This window comes from Triturus cristatus, chromosome 9 (genome assembly GCF_964204655.1).
Source record: "Triturus cristatus chromosome 9, aTriCri1.1, whole genome shotgun sequence".
NCBI lineage: Eukaryota > Metazoa > Chordata > Amphibia > Caudata > Salamandridae > Triturus > Triturus cristatus.
This window is the reverse complement of record NC_140592.1, coordinates 935,389,459-935,412,057: the sequence shown is the minus strand read 5'-3', so window position 1 is coordinate 935,412,057 and position 22,599 is coordinate 935,389,459. Positions and strand designations below refer to the sequence as shown.

The following is a 22,599-nucleotide window of genomic DNA, read 5'->3' as shown; positions in this document are numbered from 1 at the left end:
AGCAAACTCGACGAGCTCGCACGCAAGTCAACCCGACCCCGCAAATGACTAGCACCGGACCTACCACGCTCCCTGCCCTGTATGGTGTGTACATGCCCAAGCCTCAGAACCTTCCCCCAACCGTGGCGATAAACTGCCCCTCCACTGGGTATAACTGGACACGCCCTTCGGTTAACTTTAACTATTACCACAAACCTCATCTGATCGATGCGGCCTCTGTCACGTCCCTCACTGGTAGTAATAAAGACGATTGACCCAGCGACGTGAACGAGATCCCTGGCCCCCGGCGCCCCCATTCTAAACCAAAGAATGCCCGCCATTTTCCCCCAGAAGACCTCAAAGTGCCTATACAAAGTACATTTTTCCCATTTCTTAGGCACGCGAGTCGCAGCCATTACCTGAGCTTTAGAGAACCAGATGTAAACACACTTCGTGCCTGAGGTTATTACCAGAGAAAGCTCCTGTTCGGCCTCTGCCCCCAAAATGTCCCGGTAACCTTACACCGTGGTAGCTAATAAATTATCACTGCCACATTCACTCGCGTGAAGAATCCTGTTACGCCAGACCACTGACTGAATTCATACTCCCCTGCAACACTCAGGATGCTATGCTGAGAGTTCCCTGCCTAAGAGAACCGGGTAGGCCAGGCATGCGCTGCACCCCCAAGCTGGCATAACACCTGTCGGACGCCGGGCCCCCTCCACCTTCTACACATCGTTGTCCCGCCGTTGTCACGAGATCTCTTTCTCTCCATAAAACCATGCGCCCCACACAATGAGTTCCAACCAACAATATCAACTCGGTCCCAGATATCAGTGAAATGATGCTGCCATCCCGCAAGTGATGCTTACGTTAAAATGCGCGGACAACCCACCATTCGCGCCGGCGCTAATCGTAAAGTGCTATGAGATCTCATGCCCTCACAACTTTCCCAAGACTCCGCCACACACGTGTGATCACAGCTGCCCTGTGCATGCCACGCACAGCGAGCTGCCCTCGTCCCCTCAGCCAGACAACTAACAACCGCCAGACGCTCCGTTTAACATTACCTTGGTCGTATAATCACCAAATCCCTCATACCGAACAACGGGCCAACCTGCCCCCCACGTGACGCCTCCACCGCGCACATTCTCCGCGCTGGGTGAGAAACCTCCACCAGTGCAGCACCTGGTCTTCCGGCAGTGCGACTCTCTCCTGGATTCCCGCAGCGATGCCTCGTGTCATGATGCTTCTTGCCCTGCAGAACCGGAAGGGACGAGAAAGAAGGTAAGGGACGAGAAAACCAGGAAACGCAGTCTGCCGACTCTCCCCCGCCGTGTGACTCCTTCCAGATTCAAGGAGACCCCTGCATACCGGGGCCAGCATCGTAAGGAAGAGAGGGCGAGGACCAGGGCAAGTTGCCCTAAATAGGCCCACGCCCACTCCTCCCCCTTGGTGTTGCCGGCTCCGGCCGGACGTGACGTCACGACACTGCCCCGAAGTACTTCCCACTGCCGTCACGTTTACTCCATCGATGAGGACCACCAAGGGGGGCGTGCCCGGGTTCCCGGGGGCCACGTCCTAAGTGCGCGCTTCATTATATTTCGCGCTTTTCATTCTTTGCAGTCTCTGTACTTGCCCCCTGAGTTTATAATGGGGTACGGAGGACTGCAAGTTCCACAATGGAAAGAAGCACCCAGACTGGATAAATTACTCATGCAAAAACCAGGAGAACGTGACAGCTCTGCGAATTTTAGCTCCCAAAGGTGAATTACCTAGCTGTAGAATAGCTCCATGCCTTGGCTAACCCCTTCAGCGATTCTAGCTCTCTCGTTAATAACACTTAGCAAGGTGAGAACTATGGGCTCGTGAAACTGTATCATTTTTTTCTGCTGAGTCTTGGGAACATTTTGCGGCGCTATGCAAAATTACACAAAATGTGGTTTGCCGATATGTTGAGCGAAAATTTTACACAATGGACTAAATAAAAGTAATGTATGGAGCTTGGCCAAGCCGAACATTGAGTTGACAGCAGATCTGCTGAGCTCCTTAGGGTCGCATTTCTCGAGCATTGCGAACCTCAAAGCTGTCCTTGTGCAGTTGGAGGGGTGCGGGTCAGGACCGGACTGGCAGTAGTGGGCACCGGAGAATTTCCCCGGTGGCCGGAGGGGTGTGGGCCGGATTTGTGCCTGTGGAGGCAGGTTTTGTTACAGGAGGCAGGGCCTCCAGCAGTGCTGCAATATCGGCCCCCTGGAACAAAACCGGGACTGTTGCGTTTCGCTAGCACCACCCCCACCTGCGAGGGCTGGTCAGGCAACAGTCGCCAGGGCTGGTTGTTGTTCCCAGTCCGACCCTGGTGGGCCCGGTCCGGGTCGATGATACGAGGTGGGTGACCCTTCACAACAGCACCCCCCATTCCAGATTCAGATTGTTAAGAAGCGGGTCCCTCTGAAGGAACATTGGCAGCACTTCCCCATGGAGCATATTCCCGACGTTCGACCAACCTGATCGGAGAGGCAGTTCGACACACCCATCCCCGTCTAAGCCCGTGGACAGACCTTACACCATTGAAATTTGCCATTGCCCACTAATTAGCCATGCTGGTAGTCCCTTGGGTCAACTTGAGGTTGGCTGAATAACACCCCAAGTGTGAACTGAGTAACCAGTAATGGAGGGCAGGCTGGGGTCCTAGAGCACACCATGGTCAAGGGCAAACACCAGAAGGAGAGCTTGATCGCTGAAATGTGGACCATGGGAGTAATCAGCGAGGGTGCCTGCAAACCAAGAGAGATACCATCATTTCCACCAACAACACCAGTCACACAAGTATATATGGACAGATTTCACTCGGAAATCTGATCTGAAATTGGCTTGCTCATGGCTAAATGTAAGTCATGTCTACGTGACATACGAAAAGAGGTCAGTGAACAGGAATAAAGACTTAGACGCACCTCAGATTCTTGGATCGAAGACCAGGAGATGCCAAGGCAGCGACTCATGGCACTGGAGGCAAAAACTACGAATTGCAACTGAAAGAGGAGGACCTTGAACGCTGCAGCAGCAGGAACAAAATCCACATCAGGTGCATCTCTAGGGGAGATGAGGGAGAGGACATATTGGGCTCTGTCGCTGACCTCCTATGTGTGATCAGAGGTGTCACATCCTTGCCCCCACCCAGACTAGATCAGGCACATAAAGTACATGACATACCCACACACATCCACTACTTTGAGGAGAAGGAGGACATCATGGCTGTTGCCCGTGGTAAATTTGCCCTAATGTTCTGAGGAGTGACAATCCAACTCCTCCATGACCTCGCACTGACCACCCCAAGAAAAGGCGGAGATTTCTGCCAGCAGCCCTGAAATAATGCAAGATCAAATACCAATGGAGCCACCCCTTCAGACTGACCTGTATAGTACGCTCCTTACAAGAGGCAAAGTCAATGCTGGGGCTCCTCCCAGTCCCAGCGTTGTGGAACCTAGCCCCAAAACCTTTAGCGAGCGATACCGGACTACTTTATGGTATGGCAAACCCAAACTAGAGGAAATAAGCATACGAGGCGCAGGATCGGCTCCTCTGACGACGCTATGGCAGATGTGATCTACCACCTCATGATGATGAAACAAGAATCCCCTATTTGAGAGAAATCCCAGATGGGATCTCTACCCCCAGGGTAGACCTAAACTGACAGGGCTCTCTGGAAGGGCACCGCGGGCACCTGGGGGGGGGGGGAGGGAAGAGGGATGGCAGGTACTCTAAAGCACCCCTGCTTAGCCCATTACCAGGATTGTGACTTTCACTCAAAACTTGACACCCCCAATACAAATGACATTTTCCCATATAGTTCCCATATAGGGAGCCACACCCCTGAAGGAATTGAGGCTATAATCCACAATTTCAATGGGAAGACCACCAGGGTTAGGCCCTGTTGGCCTTTTAGCACTTTTTCCTTGTGTTTCTCCTCTAGTTCTTTTCCTTTCACTGGGACGAGATGCACAGGGGAGGGAAGCTTACAAAGCGTGTCACAACTGGCATTGTCTCCGAACCTCGTCCTCCGCATTAGCTCAACCCCTATTGTCCTATGTTGATCCTTTATGCCCAACACACGTTCTGGCTTCTTTCACTGAAAGTGTGAGGCCTAATCTCTTCAAACAAGGGCAGGCAAATCTGGAGATATTTGAGTCAGCAGGACCCAACTGTTATATTTCTCTAGGCAACACACTTGATTAAGGCTGACCAACATCGCATAAGCCATAGGCAATATTTAAATCAATTCTGGGCATCCTCCCCTACCAAAACTGTGGGAGTTGCGGTCTCACTTGGGGTTCATTCATACCACAGTAGTCCGAGCCCCAGAGGGTAGATGTCTTAAGCTCAATGTCCTAAAGGGGAATACAACCCTAACAATGTTGAATATCTATGCTCCTAACTCCTCCAAAGACACGTTCCTATGCACCACACTGGAGCAGCAACTTTGCGATGCCACAGGAGACCTCATAGTGGGAGGTGACCACAACCTAGCCTGGGACCGTTACAGGGACAGGCATGTGAACACCTACGAGGGGATTGGGGCAATGTCAGCTCTCTTAAAAAAGGAAATCACAGAATTGAGATTGGTGTACGTGTGGTGACACCTCCATCCAGAACGCAGGGATTACTCCTTTTAATCACACTGTTAGAAATGGGGGTCTCTAGTTGGCAGAGGCAGGTACCTTTGTCAATTTAGGGACCCTTCTTCCTAGTCAGGGTAAGGGGGATACACTTTTAAATAACCCCTGCTCCCCCCTTTGGTAGTTTAGCACCAGCAGAAAGGTTTATCTCAGAGACAGTGTGAAAAGCATTTATGCACACATACAGTAATACCGTGAAAACACTACAAATGGACACCACACCAGTTTAGAAAAATAAGTAATCTTTATCTAAACCAAAACAAGACCAAACTACAAAAATCCACAATACAGTACTGAAAATATGACTTCCTAAAGGTAGAAACAGTTCAGTTCAAAGAAAATGTGAGATGCAACACGTTTACACAAAGTACCTTGGATGCATCAAAAAATGCAAGCAAAAAGGGTCGCAGGGAAGGTGATGCGTTGGTTTCTTACACTCAGGGAAGGTGATGCGTTGGTTCCTTGCTCAGGGGGAGGTGATACGTCGGTTCCTTACTGTGTTGGGAGGTGATGTGTTGGGTTCTTACTTTGTCCCCCAACAATCGGTTCTTCTCTAACTGGGCCTGTGTCAGAATCTGTGCGGTGATCTCGGATGTCGGAGATCGGTGCACAGGATTCGTCGCATGGCAGACACTTCAGCCGCAAGCAGGCTCTGCATCGATTCTTCGGTGGCGGCGATGAGTCGGAAATCTTCTCTCGCACCGCTGCGATGTATTGGAAACAGATGGTTTTCATATTTCTTGCAGGCTACAGTCCCAAAACAACCTCCAGAGGCCCAGAACACTGGCAGGCACCTCTCAACAGGTCATACATAACTCCCAGCAGAGGAGGTCAGGGAGAACTGGGGTTGAAGTCTTTGTTTCCCTGAGACTTCAGAACAGGAGGCAAGCTCAATTCAAGCCCTTGAAGATCTTCTTCAAGCAGGGGACACAGCAAACAGCAAAGTCCTTTCTCCTTTCCAGGGCAGCAAGTAGCCACTAGAGGCCAACCCCAGACAGCAGACAGCAGTCATCACAGGGGCAGTATTCCTCCTCAGCTTCTCCGGCTCTTCTCCTTGGCAAAGGTTCCTCTTGATTCCCAGTAGTGATCTAAAAGTCTGGGGTCTGGGCCCCTCTTTTTATACAGTAAATCTCTTTGTTCTCTCCTGGCCCAGGGCTCTGAGCCGAGTCCAAACCAGTTCTGGGGGGCACTTTGCAAGTGCACAACAACCTCCATTGTCAGTGTGAGCCCTGGCTCCAGACACACCACAGGGGGGCAGAGCCATAATTGTGGAAGGCAGGCACAGCCTATTCAAGTGCAGGTGTTACCCTTCCCACCACTTCAAAATGCAGACCAGGCCTATTCAGCCTAGCGCTGACTCATCCAGACTCTCTGGAGCCCCTGCATATAACCAGCCCCTCTAAAAGCCACTCCAAAGCCAGACAGTCAATACACATAGTAGCAGAGGAAGACTGGAGGGCTAAGCAAGAAAATGCCTTCTTTCTAAAAGTGGAATTTTCAAACACAGAATGTAAAAATCACCGTTACTAAAAGATGAATTTTAATATTCTGAGTTCAGGCACAATAAACTTTATTTTCCTATCTGGTTCCCAGGGGCAGTTATACTTATAAGATGTTATAAGCAAACTCCCCATGTTATCCCAGGAGAACAGACAGCCTTAAAATAGTGAAAAATGAAATTGGCTGTATTTCACTATCAGGACAAGCCACACACAGCAGGACATGCCCTACCTTTCACACACACTGCACTCTGCCCACAGGGCCTACCATAGGGGTGACTAACATGTAAAAAAAGGGAAGATTAAGGCCTGGCAAGTGGGTGCACTTGCCAAGTCGACATAGCAGTACTGAACTGCACACAGGCTCTGCAATGGAGGCCTGAGTTACATTTACAGGCTGCTTATGTGGGTGGCACAATCAGTGCTGCAAGCCCACCAGCAGCATTTGATTTACAGGCCCTGGGCACACACAGTGCACTGTACTAGGGACTGACTAGTAAATCAAATCAGCCAATTATGGAAACACCAATCCAGACATACAGTTTACAGGGAGAGCATATGCACTTTAGCACTGATCAACAGTGGCACATTGCACGAGTGTTGAACACAATGATTCGGATTCATGGCTCACAATAACAGCATTAGTTTGTTTGAAATGCTTTCAATTGCAATCTTCAAAATTGATTGTTATGTGATATATATATCGGTGTGATATATCATTGTGTTTTTAAATATTTCGGTGTGATCTATCTCGGAATGTCACTGAGAAGAAGCAAGCGAGAAGGAGAAGCTCTAAATTATGCACATTTTCATAGAGAAAATTCACACTTTGTTTCATCCATTCCTTCCAAGCAAAAGTGTTTTCCTTTGCAAAATGACATTCTCTGCTGCAGCGCATTTGTGACTCGCAATACAAACATTGCAAGTCACAAGGCAAAGAGCATGTAAGATAGTTCCCATCCTCTCTTCGAGTTCCAATTACAGGCATTCATGGGTTGCTGTCTCTCCTGTACTCACAAAGCATTGAGTCCTGATGAAAATTTTCAGTCAGTGACCATTTACAAAGGGGAATGACAGCTTCTACTATTTGAATGATAGTTGTGGGCATGGAAGGAAGCAGAGAGCACATCATGGGCCACTGCATGCTAATTCAAATGGCTCATATTTAAATATGCTAATTTGTTTGGTCTTGTGGCCTTTTCTAAATGCAAATGCACAAGAAGACTTCTGTCTCTTGCAGGCCTCCATTTGTACGCTTTTTGTTTTTCACTATATATATATTTGAAGGTGGATTTACACGAATCCTTGTGAACTGCCTTTCTTGTGCTGTGGAAGGGGTGATATTATCAAGAAACGTCAATGATACCGATGATATAACATACTAGTAGCTCCAGAGTCGCCATTGCAATTTAAAGCCCTGTAGTAATACATGTTAAATAAAAGCATTCTATCATGAAGAAAATCTGCATTTATACCGTAGCTGAGTCACTGCTAAGTGTACTCTGCAGCCCACAGTGTTGGATGCTTAACGTGTAAGATTGGGGAATGCTAGATATTAAAAGAAATGTATGTCATAACAGTTTGCAGCTATGAACTGCAGTAAAGTTGCTTTTGTCTAAAGAGTGGCCCATTTAGAAATAAATTCAATTTGTTTTTGTTTCAACCAGGAGTATAGCAGAAGCTTGCCTCAAAGTCTTCTTTCATGATTAGAAAAAATCTGAAAAGATAGTGAAGGTTGAATTTTGGAAGATACTTTTGCAAACCATATTTTTGCATACGTAAATAAGTTCCATTGCCATTCCATCACTCTGGTCTGTTGGGTCTGAGTACTTGGTGGCGTTCAGTTGTTGGTGGTATTGTCACAGAGCTGGTTTGTAGGTTTGTTTGTCACTGTTCTTGTGGGTGTGTCTCCTGCAGCACTTAAGCTGCTTGCAGTGGCACTTGGTGAATGAAAGGTTGTTGTCACACTAGCTATCTTGTCGTCTGATCCTGGCTGTGGTCTTCGTTTTGAGAGGTGCAATGCTATCTGCGCAGGTGGTGAGCCATAGATTAAAGTTTTCAGCAGAGCGGGCAACATCATCTTGACGTGGCTGGTGGTGGTCTTCAAGTTCTGTGGACCAGGTTTCTTTGGAGATAGTGTTCGAGTTGCAGTGTGGGAGGGGGTGCTCTGGTGGTCGGAGGTTCTTCAATGGTGGTTGACGTGAAGGTCGTAGCAGACAAGAGAAGGGTAGGTCCGGTTAGAGTGGTGGGCATTTCCAATGAGATGTCTGTTATAGTTGGTAAGGCTGATGTCTAGCAGATGGCTGGCAATATGGGTGGGGTCTTTCACCCGTTTTGAGAGTCAGAAAGTGTGCAGTGTTTCCAGGAGGTTGGTGGTGTTTGGGTCAGTAGGGTCCTTGTGGAAATTGAGGTCCCTGAGGAGGATGAAGGAGCTGAAGTTGAGTACGAGGGAGGTGATGATATCTTGCGTGGAATTTCGAAAGTCCACTCTTGGCCCTGGTGGTGAGTACAACAAGGCTTTTCAAAGGGTGTTGTGATGAGAGATAATGAGTTAGAATGTCAGGTATTATAGTTTGTCGCCGGCGTCAGCTTAGATGAGAGTGCAACAATGTGTTCCGTGTAGATAATTGCAGTTCCTCCTGGGGGGGAGGGGAGTTAGGGGGCAGGCTTGGCAGTCACGATGCCAGGGACTGAAGTAGCTTTGAGAAAGGTCTCTGTGAGGAAGAGTGGGTCCTGGGAGAGGTCATGAAGGAGGTCGCAGATTTCAGCAATAAGTATAGTGAGAGAGCAGTTGTTCAGTAGGGTGCAAGCCAGTGGGAGTGGGTGTGGTGCATGTCTGTGTCGCTGGGTGCAGGTGTTCGGGTTTAGAGAAGGGTTGGGCGGTACTGTCAGGGTCGCAGGAGAAGCAGCAGTCGGTGCAGAAGACCGCCCCTTCAGTGTTAGAGTCAATGGAGATGTGTCCCGGGTTCAGTGCATGGAGGGAAGAGGCAAGGTAGTGTCTTTGTCTACTCAGGGGTGGCATTGGACCAGGGATCCTTATGCTGGGTGTGGACAGACGCACGCAGACATGGGCAGGGTGGGTGCAGTTGTGTAGTGTCAATGTGAGTGGCAGGTAAGGCGCAGAAGTAGTGGCAGAAAGGAACAGGTGAGAGTGGAGCATGGTGGGGCAACAAGGTGGGAAAGCAGAAAACAAAAGTCAGGGAAGCCAAAAGTGGAAGTACCACAGTACATAGCGCTGACAAGTCATTATGTAATGAGCTAATGACTGCCTTCACAAACTTTTAAAATATAGGTTACAGTGTAATTTTTTTTTTTTTACATATTTATTTTTTTATTAATTTTTTGTACTGCAGTACTCCTGAGGGAGTACTGCGATACACTGTACATTTGTTAAAAGATATATAGAAACGTATACATATTTTTCACTACCTATTCACTGTATGCCATTCCACTCTATGCCACTCTGTGCCATTCCACTGTACGGCAATTCACGCTAACACAGTCCACTGTATGCCACTGCACTGTGCACCATTCCATTCCACTCTACACTATTCTATTGTGTGCAACTCCACTGTACGGCACTGCACTCAATGCTATTCCACTCCATGCCTCTCCACTGTACACCACTCTAATATAAGCTTTTCCACTGTATGACACTCCACTCTACGCCACGCTACTCTACACTATTCCACTATATGCCACTCCACTATATGTCACCACACTGCATACCAGTAACACATAATGTTATTCAAGTCAATACACCTCCACTGTACACGTCTACACTTTATGCAACTCTGCTCTATGCCACTCCACTCTATGCTATTCCACTGCACATCACTGCACTCTACAACACTCCACTATATGCCACTCCAAAGTATGCTATTACACTGTACACCACTACTGTCTACCCCTCTACACTCTACCCATCTCCACTCTATCACACTTCTCTGTGGTATGCCACTCTACAACACTCCACTCTATGCAAGTACACTGTAAGCCACGCCACACCACACCACTTCAGCCTACACTGTTCCATTGTACAGCACTACACTGCACTTCACTCCCCTCTATGCCACTCCACAATATGCTACTTCGCTGTACACCACCCTGCACTACTCGACTCTGCACCTCTCCACTCTACGCCACTCTACCTCACTCCAGTGTACACTATTCCACTGTATGCCACTCCAGTATACACCACTCCACTCCTCTCTACGGTATTCCAATGTACGCCACTACACTGTATCTCACTCCACTCTATGCCACTCCAATGTACGCCACTCTATTCTTCGCTATTCCTCTGTATGCCGCTCCAGTGTATGCCACTCTACTCTTCGCCATTCCACTGTATGCCACTCCACTCTAACACACTTCCCTGTATGCCACTGCACTGTACACCGCCCCACTATACTCTATTCCACTGTATGCTGCTCAACTTTACGACACTCCACTCTCTCGCCACACCACTGTACTCTACTACACTGTACGCTAATACACTCTACAACTATTCAACTGTCTGCAACTCGACCTCACGCCACTCCACTCTATGCTATTCCGCTCTGTCAGTTTACTATATGCCACTCCACTGTATGCCACTCTAATATTCACTATTCCACTGTATGCCATTCCACTCTGCGCCACTCTACTCTACCCCACTTCACTTTACGCCACTCCACTCTACGCCACTCCACTCTAAGCCACTCCACTCTATGCCACTCCACCCTTTGCGACTTCACTGTATGCCACTGCACTGTATGCCTCTCCACTATACGCCACTCCACTCTACAACAATCAAGTGTATGCTATTACACTGTACATCACTCCATTCTATGCCAGTTCTACCCTACGATACTCCATCCTATTACACTGTACAACACTCCATTCTACTACTGAAACCTGTTCCACTATATGCCACTCCACTCCGCGTCACTACACTGTACGCAAGTAACACTCAACATCCTTCCACTCTATGCCACTTCACTGTACATTACTCCATTGTATGCCACTCCACTCTACACCACTCCAGAGTATACTATTACACCGTTTGCCTCTACAGTCTAACCCACTCCACTCTACCCAGCTCCACTTTAAAGCATTCCATTCTATAGTATTCACATCTACAATACTACACTCTATACCACTACACAGTATGCCACTCTGTTGTACGCCACTCCTGTCTATGTTATTTCACTGTACACCACTACACTATACCTCACTCTACTCTATGCCACTCTACTGTATGCTACTCCACCCTACGCCAATCCACTGTACACTATTCCACTCTACGCCACTCCATTCTACCCCACTTCACTGTACACTATTACACTGCATGCCACTCCACTGTACGCCACTTCACTCCAAGCCACTCCACTCTACGCTATCCCACTGTGTGCCACTACACAGTACCTCATTCAAGTCCCTGCCAGTCCACTCTAAAACACTTCACTGTACACCACTTCACTTTATGTGACTCCACTGTACACCACTCCACTCTATGCTAATCTACTATACACCACTCCATGCTAACATACTTCATTGTACACCTCTGTACTGTCCACCACTACACTGTACACTGTTCCAATGTATGCTATTCAATACTACGACACTCTAGTCTACACTTCTGCACAGTACACAACTACACTGTACTCCAATCCACTCTACACTATTCCACTGTATGCAACTTCACTGAACAGCACTCCACTCTACTCTATGCTATTCCAGTCTATGTTTCTCCACCGTAAGCCACTTCACTGTACACCACTCTAATATTTGGTATAGCACTGTACACCACTCCATTGTAAAACTACTGCACTGTACACCACTCCACTCTATGCCACACCACTCCAAGCCACTCCAGTCGATGTCACTCCACTCCAAGCCACTTCACTCTATGCCACTTAAGTCTACACCACTTCAGCCTACCCTAGTCTACTCTAGGCTACTCCACTCTATGCAATTCCACTGTATGTAAATCCACTCTACCCCACTCCTGTCTCGGCTATTCTACTATATGTCAATCCACTGTAGGACACTCCACTGTACGCCTTTGCACTGTACATTATTGTACTGTATGCCACTACACTCTATGCCACTCCACGCTACATTACTCCATTCTATTCCACTCCACTCTACCCAACTCCAGTCCATGCCACTCCACTATGCTCTACTCAAAAACACTGTACTACACTCAACAGTCTTAGCCCCTCCACTGTACCACACTCTACTCCACTGCACTACACTGTACAACAATTTACTCTTCTCAATACCACTGTACAACACTCTACTTTACTCTATAGCACTTTACGACACTCTACTCCACTCTACTCCACTCTAGACAGCTCCCTCTAAGCCGCCTACCCACAGTTAATATAATCTCTTCTATCAGACACTACTCCATTGTTCTCCACTGAACTCCACAACTGCACTCTATGGCTCCTCACTGTATGCTACTCTATATCACTCAACTGTACAACACTCTGTGCCACTATACAGCACTGTACTCTACTCTACTCTATGCCCCTACACTACACTGTACAACCTTTGCTCCACTCTGTGCTCCTACACCCCAGTGTACCACACTCTAATCCACTCTACAACAATTTCCAACACTCTATGACACACCATTCCACTGTACTGTACAAGATGCCACTCCAATTTACAATAATTTACTCAGCTCTACACTCAGCTGTTTACTTTAGTGCTCTCCACTCCACTGTACTGTACAAAAAGCCACTACACTATATAGCATTTTTACTCCAATATACACTATGCCACTCCACTCTACTCCACTCCTCTCCACTCTATGATAATCTACTCTACTCCACTGCACTGTACCCCACTCCACTGACAAAAGACTCCCATGAACAACACTCCTCTGTACACTATTTAATGGTACTCCGTTCCATTGTATTATATTCCACTCTACTCCACTCCACTCTACGACATTATACTCTGCAACAATACACTTTACGATACTCTCCTCTACTTTATTGTACCATACTACACATAATGACACATGACTCGATGACAGTAAACTCTACGGGCCCGATTCACAGAACTAACTTAAGACAACATCCTAAACCTACTACCATTTTGGTATTCACAGAAGGCACTTACTCATTTTGGTATTCACAGAAGGCACTTACCTATTGATGAGTAAGTGCCTTCTGTGAATACCAAAATTAGTAAATGGTAGTAAGTTTAGGATTTTGTCTTAAGTTAGTTCTGTGAATCGGGCCCAAGGATTTCAAAAAAACATTTCTTAAAAATAAAAAAGTTTCGAAATCCAGTGGAAAAACCAAAGGTTAAAACTTTGTCATAGTTAGGAAAACGTAGTCTTTCTATACAAACCAAACTGAAAATACACAAGCATTTGAAATTCTTAAGTTATAGTTTTACCTTAAATACATAATTTACACACCACCTTTAAATTAATATAACATTATTTATTCTTTATCTTCAAACAAAAGTTAAAGTATACCAAAATCTAAATTTCTAAACTTATACTTATAACTTTAATTTATAATTCAGGCAACACCTTCAAATTAATTTTATAACTCACACACCTCCATGCACAGTACATTCAACGCCGTAACCACACTACATTAACTATAACTCGCCTCTCTGCCTTTCAATCTGTTCTCACAAACGGTTTGATTGGCAATGTAATAAATGTTCTTCTAAATACTATTATTTTAAATTGTTTAAATGAGATAACATATAACGGTATAAGCAGTGCCTGGAGAAGGCACGAGTTATAGTTAATACATTATGGATACCAAATTGAATACACTGTGTATGGAGGTGTACAAGTTATAATATTTTGAAGGTGTTGCGTAATTCTGCGAAAATGTCATAAATACCCATGTTTCATCAGCATACGATTGTAAGGCTATCTCAGTATTGTGGAACATTTCAGACACAGGAGACAAATATATGTTCAAACTGGCGAGAGGGAGACCCCTGTAGCACTCCACAAGTAGAAGATAATGCCCTGCATATTTAAGGGCCTAGGATGATATGCTGAGACCTGTCACTCAGAAAAGATTGGAACGATGAAAGGTTACTATCCGGAGCATTCACTACTGTGAATAAATGTTTTAAAGGATGGAATGGTCCACAGTGTTGAACTTTACTAGCAGGCTTCTTAAAACCTCACAGATAATACAATGGATGTCATCACAAAAAATATTGATGGCATCAACAGTAACATTACATATCACCTTATCTTTGACATTATGGTGCCATCATGCTAGATACAATATTATTTCTTTGTTTGGATATGACGTCCAGTTGTATTGGTATAAATATTGTGAGTTTACAAACAGCCCAACAGCATATTATGTTTTTTCATAAGTGGCAAATTTACAGGGTGTTTAGGTTTTGTTGAGGTTTTGTTCTGGAACCATAACATAATTTTTACTGTGTTTTATCAGTGAATAAAACATATATAGCTACACTCTCTATATAGTTCAGCTTCACTTTCCTTTGAAAATGTTTTTTTATTGCTAATAACTTGGGTGCCATCAGCCAAATCTGTAAGGACTACGTCTGGAATGTTCTGGCTTGGTGGCACTGTGAACTCTCGGGCAGCTCTTCACCATCTCCTGATGAGCATTCTACATTCTGCAGGTACCATGACATAAGCGACTTCTACATTCCAATGAAAAGAGTTCAAACCACCCACTCCTTCCTCAATTTATCACTATTGTGCTACCTGCTGTGCCAGCCAAGACCAATGATTGTAATGCGCCTATGTGGCCCTCCAGCAAAGACGATTCACATGCCCCAAAGGGTGTAAACTGGGGCATCCTTCCAAATCCTGTGCTTCAAGTGACATGGCCATATATCTCCTGAACTGGTCACTCTGCTGGCTCTTGACTATGGAAAGGGTGAATTCAAGACCCAGTGTATCGTGCAGAAGGTCATTCATGGCCGACAACCCGCATACCTCTTCAACTGATGTTGCTGTTCGACACCTCAAGTCGTCTACAGGCATTCTGTAGAAGACAAATGGTGTGAGGACAGATATCTCCATATCTAAATCTCCTAACTTAAGAACACATTTCTTTTGGCACTTCACACCAAGGGCAACTTTCAGAGATGGAGGAAACCTCTGAAAAGGCACATGTTAAAGAAATCCTTTTTGCTAAATTATAACTGACTGTCATGGTTTCAGTGTCCTGCGGTCTGTTTATCCTATCACTATATCATCTAATAGTCTTACTTCCAGATCCCCTGTCGCTTTCCCTTCCCATAGAAAGTGCTCTGAAGCAGACTCCTTGCAGTGTTATCACTACACAAAAACAATCAACAAAATACAAATAAATTCAATTAATATAATGTAATGACTAGAATTCAACATAGGTCTGGGCGTCATTAGGGAAATTCGTCAAATAATTTCAATATATCAGTAAAATAGGAGGCCTCTGACAGTAAAGAGATGAGATAGATGTATTTTGCTTACATCAGATGGTAAGTGAAGAGTGAAAGACAGACTGTCAGACAGACATGTCAGTTTCTAAAGATATTTATGGCAAAAGGTTTCAATTCAGAAGGAGTAACTGGACTGCGAAAGCAAGAGGCCGGTTGACTTTTTTGACCATGTTGAGATGGAAATATTCAAAGAGAAGGTACAATCTACTTCATCTATAGTAATGTAGTGGTAAAGTGAGGTATACATTGCAAACAAAGACATTTTGAATATGCTACATGGGGCCATATGTACAAAGCATTTTTGAATGAATGGTGACATTTGTGACCCGAAAAATGCCTTTATACATCTAAAAATGCAAATTGCTGTTCAGTAGTTGCCAATGAATCGCAATTTTCATTTGCGATTCAGTATTTGGAAGGGACGTGTTTTGAACGTCCTTTCCAAATAACAAATCGGTATGGTATGTATTACTGTTTTGCAACCAGGTTCTGGTTACATAACAGTGATACTTTATGACCATTTAAAAAGTGGTTGAAACCCATTCACAAACAGGAAGGACTACTTCCCATTTGAGAATATTGAACACATATTTTTAAGAGTAGGCAGTGGTCCCACAGACCACTGCTTTCTCTTAAAAAATGAAACTTCAAACTTCAATTTTTTTCTTTTTAAACACATCCTGTTTCTTTAAGGAAAACTGGCTGCATTAAAAAAAAAGTTTGCTTTAATAAAAAGCAAACATAGACATGGTGGTCTGCTCACCCCATCCCTGTGATGGCTGCAATTCCTAATGGGTCACATATTGTGACCTACCGCACTAATATTCATGATGTAGGTCGATTTGTGACCTACTAGTAATGGCTATTTGAGAGAAAAAAAATCATACATTTGGAATACTGATTCCCTAATTGTGATTTGGAGATATTTTCAATTAGGAAATCGGTATTCCTAATGTGTGTGCATGTGGCCCTTTGTCTCTTGCTTACACACACACAGACACAAACGTATACAAGAATACACAGTTTAACCGTAGTGGCAAATGAGGCTTCTTCATGATGTGGGGGTGGTGAAGCGGTGGGATTGGGCGTGCATCCCAAAGATCGACTAAGCCAACAACAGTTCAACACAGTCGCAGCAGCCTATAGTATGCAGCAGGAGAGGGCTATACTGAGGCACTGTGAAAGGGAAGGGCCTGGTTTCAAAAGCCAAGCTGCTACAGAACTCTTTATTTTTCAAAAGAACAAAGTAGTTCTCTGTTCTGATGTGCAATGCAGTGCATGAGTGTCCCTTAGGATTATATCTGTTTGAAGAACACTTGATCATTTGTTAGGTCATACATTTATATTCCAGAGAAATTACCACTGTCAGGAAGACCACTACCAGGCCTTTGTGACTGTGGAAGCAAAGTCCATAACTGGTTATGTTCTGCTCTACTCGAATAATAGAGAGATTCAAATGCATTTTTTTTACTGTGCTCAATATCACAAAATTTTATAGTTGACATTAGTGGTCCTTGCCGTTTTCAAGTGTACTTTCAAAATGCCTGTGAGATTTAGTGCATGTCTTTCTTTACCTGTGCACTGAGGAGCCTCAGGTGTGACCTTCAATCTTACATGTAATTGTATGGAATTCAGTTAGTTATACGGTCTTGTTTGCACTGAAACATTTTACAAGTTATTATTTTCTGTCCATGATCTTCCTGGAGAGGACTGGTTTTCAATGGAAGGCCATTTTCTGCGGCTGAACGGGGATGGGATGCTGTTTATATTTTAAATGTGCCTTTGTTCCTGTGGTAGGGCATAAAACAGGAGTAGAGTAAACGTCATATTACCATGTGATGCGTTTTCTGTTTTACTATTGGGTAATAATGTTTAACTTTTATATCGAGCCACAGTGACTGTAGAGTTTCTCTGTCTAAAATTGTATTAAAAAACTCTCAATTTGGGAGACGACCCACAGATTTCCCCTCGCTCCTTAGCGGCAGACTACATGTCAAGCCTTTCATTGATCTGAAATTGGAATATTTTTTTAATGTTTTTTCTTTTATTATAACTGAGCAATTCTTATGACAAATGCTCTTTGATTCTTATTTACTTTGTGCTCAACCGTATTCAGTTCTGGCTGTTGACTAGATTAGGGCTCAATTTCCTCTGTCAATGCTGATTTACATTTTATTTACATTTTTTAATATTCTGCATTGATTGACAATTGCCTTTTTGTCTTCTGTAATGATTTTCAAATTTTAAATTTACCTTCTTGGTTTCTACTTTTAACCTTCTCTTCTTCCGTGGTGTGGATTTTCCTGTACGTATTTTCCTATGTGAGTTCTCTGGGATTATATGAATTTGTGTTTCGGGCTCTTGTCTGTAAATACTCACTAAAAGCCCTGATCCACCAGTTAGCCCTTTTAATAAGGTAAAGCGGTGACACGACCCAGCACATTGGTTGTGAGGAATGCGCCAGGGAGCCCAAGGGCATACACAAATTAATGGGCCACAACCGAAGTTGGTTACCATTGGTATCTCAGAGTCCCTGGGTTATTGTTATCGGCACCAGTTTACAACACAAGGGCTGGTGCAGGAGACGTTTGTAGAATAATCCGGGTGCATATTATCTATCCTGAAGATTTATCGACCCCCATTTATCTAGTCTGCTGGTATTGCAAGGCACAGAGTGACGATTTGAATGTCCTCAAGCTAGCAGCATCCCTATAGACAGAGGCCAAGTGAAACACGATATGGCATTCCACAGTGAACACAGCAAGGCCTTCAGGCTTGGTCAGAACATTCCTAAGATTCAAGAAAGGCCTATTGCCTTTGACAAGAACATTTAAACAATTGAACACAAGTCTACAGGCTCTGCCATCAACATGAGGTGCAGTGTCACTCACCCATTCTGCAGTTTCACACATCAGAATGATGAATACCATATGGTATCAGAGTTTACACATGCAATTGATGCATGTTGTACCTGTTTCCACCCATATTTTCTCACATCTATCTCACCAGGTTTTTTCTTGTGTAAGATATCCGAAGATCTTTGCTGATATACAGTAAAGACTGCAAAAGTCAAAATCCTAATTCCGGTACAAATTCCAGTTTGTGCCTGAAACAGGATTTAAACAGAAATCAAAATTAGGGACTGGTGCTGCATCATTATCTACCTAGGTTGGTCTCTTCTGCCTGTGTTCAATACATAAGTCCTGTTTTTATTTCTATCATTAGATAGATTGGGTAATTTGTTTCTAACCTATGATTCTGAAATGGATCTGGAAAAAACTGATGTACTGTTTATTGTCTGTGATTGTAGGACATGAAACATCTTTTGGAGGCAACACGTTTCGGCCAGACACATGGAAGAACAGGAAGCTAATGGCGACGGATAATGGGAGCCTAGATCGTCTGAACTGCACGGAACCAGGTAAGGCTTTACTGGATCAGTACTACCATCCATCCAGCTGTTTCTCCACAAGGAGGATGCTGCAAACACTACCAAAACCCTCAGATCTGTGACATAGAGGGGTGTATTTACCAAGGTTTGTTCAGCATTCGCATCTCACAAAGCATTGCGTTAGGTTGCTTACCATTTTACACGAGCGCCTTTGCAACCGTAAGTCAGAATATGAGAGGAAACCTGAAATGCAATCTCCCACATTTGTTCCTAGCCTCTTCAGCGCTGCGCGGATTCCCACGCGGTGCTGAAAGTTCTGAGCGCGGGCGGGGCCATGACGGAACGGTTCCGTCATAAGCACAGCCCAACCGAAGTGCATGACGGAACCGTTCCGTCATCGGCGTCGAAGAGGTTAATCTACTTCAACAGCAATTGGCAGGGTTGGACTGAAATACCAGCAAGTGTCCGGGCTATATGCTGCTGCAGGCCTTGTTAAAAATATTTGCTGTCTCCCACTACCCCCTCACCTGTGCCAGTGTGCCCATGTGGTCTGTCACACTGGCCAGACCGTCTTGGCCCCAGAATGCATTTCACCAAGAAGCTCCATGAACACATAGTTTAAAGTGGCCACGGGACGAGCCCCCTCCTTAACTGCTGGCACTCCTGGCAACTTGACATATCCTTCATATATAAATTTGAGGGTATTTTATTCCGTATAATACATTATTATTGAAAGATGGTGAATATAAATTAAAAAATATGAATATCGAAAATAAATTACTGTAGTCTGTACAAGCATACACTGCAGTTGTAAAAAGATATGGTTATATCATCGTTCAAAAATATGAAATGAAGTATCTGAAAACAGAATGCAACAATAGATTTTTGTTTTATTGTTAAGTTAATTACTAAAGGTTTCTATATATATCAGGTTCCGAAATTCAAAAAAGCAGGACGTCTTTTATTGTTTCCAAAGTGTAGCTATTTTTCCGAGGAAAACATTTTCAGGCATTCCCTACAGAGTGGTTTGGAAAAACATGTGTCATTTGGAAAAAATGTCTTTGAAGGGCTGTTGCCTCATGGGTCTGTGTGGTTTTTCAGCAGAGATTTCCTCTCATGTAACAGTGTAATCAATGAGTTACAGGCATTTTCTGCCTTTTACTTTGAAAATGTGGATTTAAGTGAAATAATACTGAAAATGTCTTCAGGAAATTGAAAGACAACGTAATTTTGGCAGAGTGCCCTTCTTCAGTGAAGGTATAGTTACATTGTTTACTGTTTTGACAGTAGGTAAGAGGCTGCGTTGCAGTGATATACCTTGCCTACGAGGGGTTTGTGATGTCACTAGTTAATTATAATAAATCATTACAAGGGGCTAGTGTTTTTTGTATAATGAAAGTTAATTGAATATTAATTTTCTGCATAGTAATGTAGCGGAGTAAATTAATATGGTGGATTGTACTTCGTATTTACAGTGTGCTACCAGGGCAGGCTTTAGCGCTGGTGGCGCCCGGTGCGACAATCACTTTTGGCGCCTCCACGTCCCATGACCGCCTCCTCGGATTCTCTCCCTACCACTTGCAAAAGTGCCTCTCATCTCTCCAATCATCAGATATTGCTGAACACAGCGCCTCCCTGAGGTCACAGCACCCCCCCTCAACAGGTCAGCGCCCAGTGCGGCTGCCCCAGTCGCACTGCCATAAAGCCGGCCCTGTGTGCTACCCTGAATCCTGGGAGCCCCATTAACATGCAGCACTGTGCACGCCCAGGCTAGTGACACCCCGTTGTGGTGCCAGCAGCCAGCAGCACCTGCTCACTATAGAAATGGCCATATTGCAGAAAGGTCCCGCAATAAAGCAAATCAGCATGTGCAGTGTTGGCTGAGTATTGCAGTATTGCCTGAGTGGCAGTCAGTCACTTGTTTGCTTGGGTGACTGTGGGAGGGAGTGCTACATCACAGTAAGTGTCAGCAACAATAGCTTTAGCAACACTTATGCCTTTAGAGTTAATTAATAAGGCATTAGCGCACTATTGTGAGGACGACAGCAAATTAGGCTGCTCCTCTTCCCCTAACAACTTTGGCTGCCAATCCCCGGGCTCCGTTCCACCACAGCTGAGTGCCGATTGCGTGGAGAGCCAAAGGGGAGTTTGGCAGACCGGCAGACCAATCAGGGGTCAGCCTTGCGAACCGGAGGGCGGAGCCAGGAGCCCACGCTCCCCCCCCCTTATTTCTTCCGATGTGTTGGCCGAGTCGCAGCGGACGGGCGCAGCAGGCGCGCCAATGGCGCGCCGAAGGTGCGCCTAAGGTAAGCCCGTCTGCGCCCATCCGCGACCAGCCGGGACCAGGGGCCATACCCCCTGCTGACTGTAGTCGAACTCAGCTAACATCCATTCGCTATTCCCGTAGCGAGTTGCTAAGATATGCTGAAATAAAGGGAAATATGGACAGGCGTTGTATTCAAACGGCCCCAGGATTATCCCATGGACCTATTTCCTGCCTCGCTTGTCGTTGGTCTAGCATGGATCAATGTCCCTTAGGCCATCATATAACTCATGCTAAAAATCTCGTGAACCTTAAATGTCTATACTTCAATGCCAGATCCCTACCTAGACATGCTCTGGAAATTTGGGATTTATTAACGTCCAAGTCTCCGGATCTGGTTTTTATTACCGAAACCTGGTTATCCGACACCAATGCCCTGGATCTAGCAAATGCCCTTCCCTTTAATTATAAAATTATTACGCAAGATAGACCTGGTAAAAGAGATGGGGGGGTCGCTGTGATATTTAGGGAGCATTTAGCATGTTTTGCGGAACCAATAGCTGCCCACGATGAACACCAGACCTTACCTTTTAGAGTACTCTATGAGGGTCTCACTATCTTAGCTGGAGCAGTAATATATAATCCCCCTGGACAACAAATCAATTTTGGCGCTAAACTGCTCAACCAACTTTTGCCACTCTGTTTAAAACATAAGGACTATCTAATTGTCGGTGATTTCAACATTCATTATGAGAAAATGGATGCCTTGGGAGCTTCCCAATTGGAATATGACATGGAGATCCTTAATCTCAAACAGTGGGTAGTGGGCCCTACCCATATAGCTGGCCACACATTGGACCTACTTTTCACCAACATTGAATCCACTAACATATGTGAGATCCAGCCTCTTTCCTGGACCGACCATTCCCTCATATCTTTTTCACTTGACCTTCCCTGTAAGTCCCGGAAACACAAGGCAGTCTCTCAGATTTCTAAACGAGCCTGGAGGTCAGTTAATGGATCTAATTTTAATAACTTTTTTCAAGAGGTTAATTTTAAATTCCCGGAGGATTCCTCTGTCTGTACTGATGTCACCTTATTAGATGCTGGAATACTGCAAATATTAAATAAACTAGCCCCAATACGGGAACCTAGGAAAAAAGCTACAATGGAGAAATGGTACACTCCCTATCTAAAAAATCTCAAAAGGAAATGTCAAAAACGTGAACATCTTTGGAGACAGTCCAAAGATAATGTAGCCAGACTAAACTATATTCTTAATCGGAAACTGTATATCCTCGCCATTAAAAACGCTAAGAAAGATTATTTTACCCAGTGTATTCAAGAGAATTGTAACTC

The 22,599-nt window shown here is 44.9% G+C and overlaps 1 protein-coding gene across 2 annotated transcripts in view; it reads left to right on the top strand.

Annotated features, from left to right (window-relative positions):
• Positions 1–22,599, top strand: part of LOC146799097 (sodium/potassium/calcium exchanger 4-like) — a 611,785-nt gene that overhangs the window by 24,942 nt on the left and 564,244 nt on the right. For both annotated transcript variants that reach the window (XM_085626506.1, XM_085626505.1), the window contains exon 2: positions 18,897–19,007. In XM_085626506.1, the coding sequence (XP_085482632.1) occupies positions 18,897–19,007 (111 nt within the window). The remainder of the gene's footprint in view (positions 1–18,896; positions 19,008–22,599) is intronic.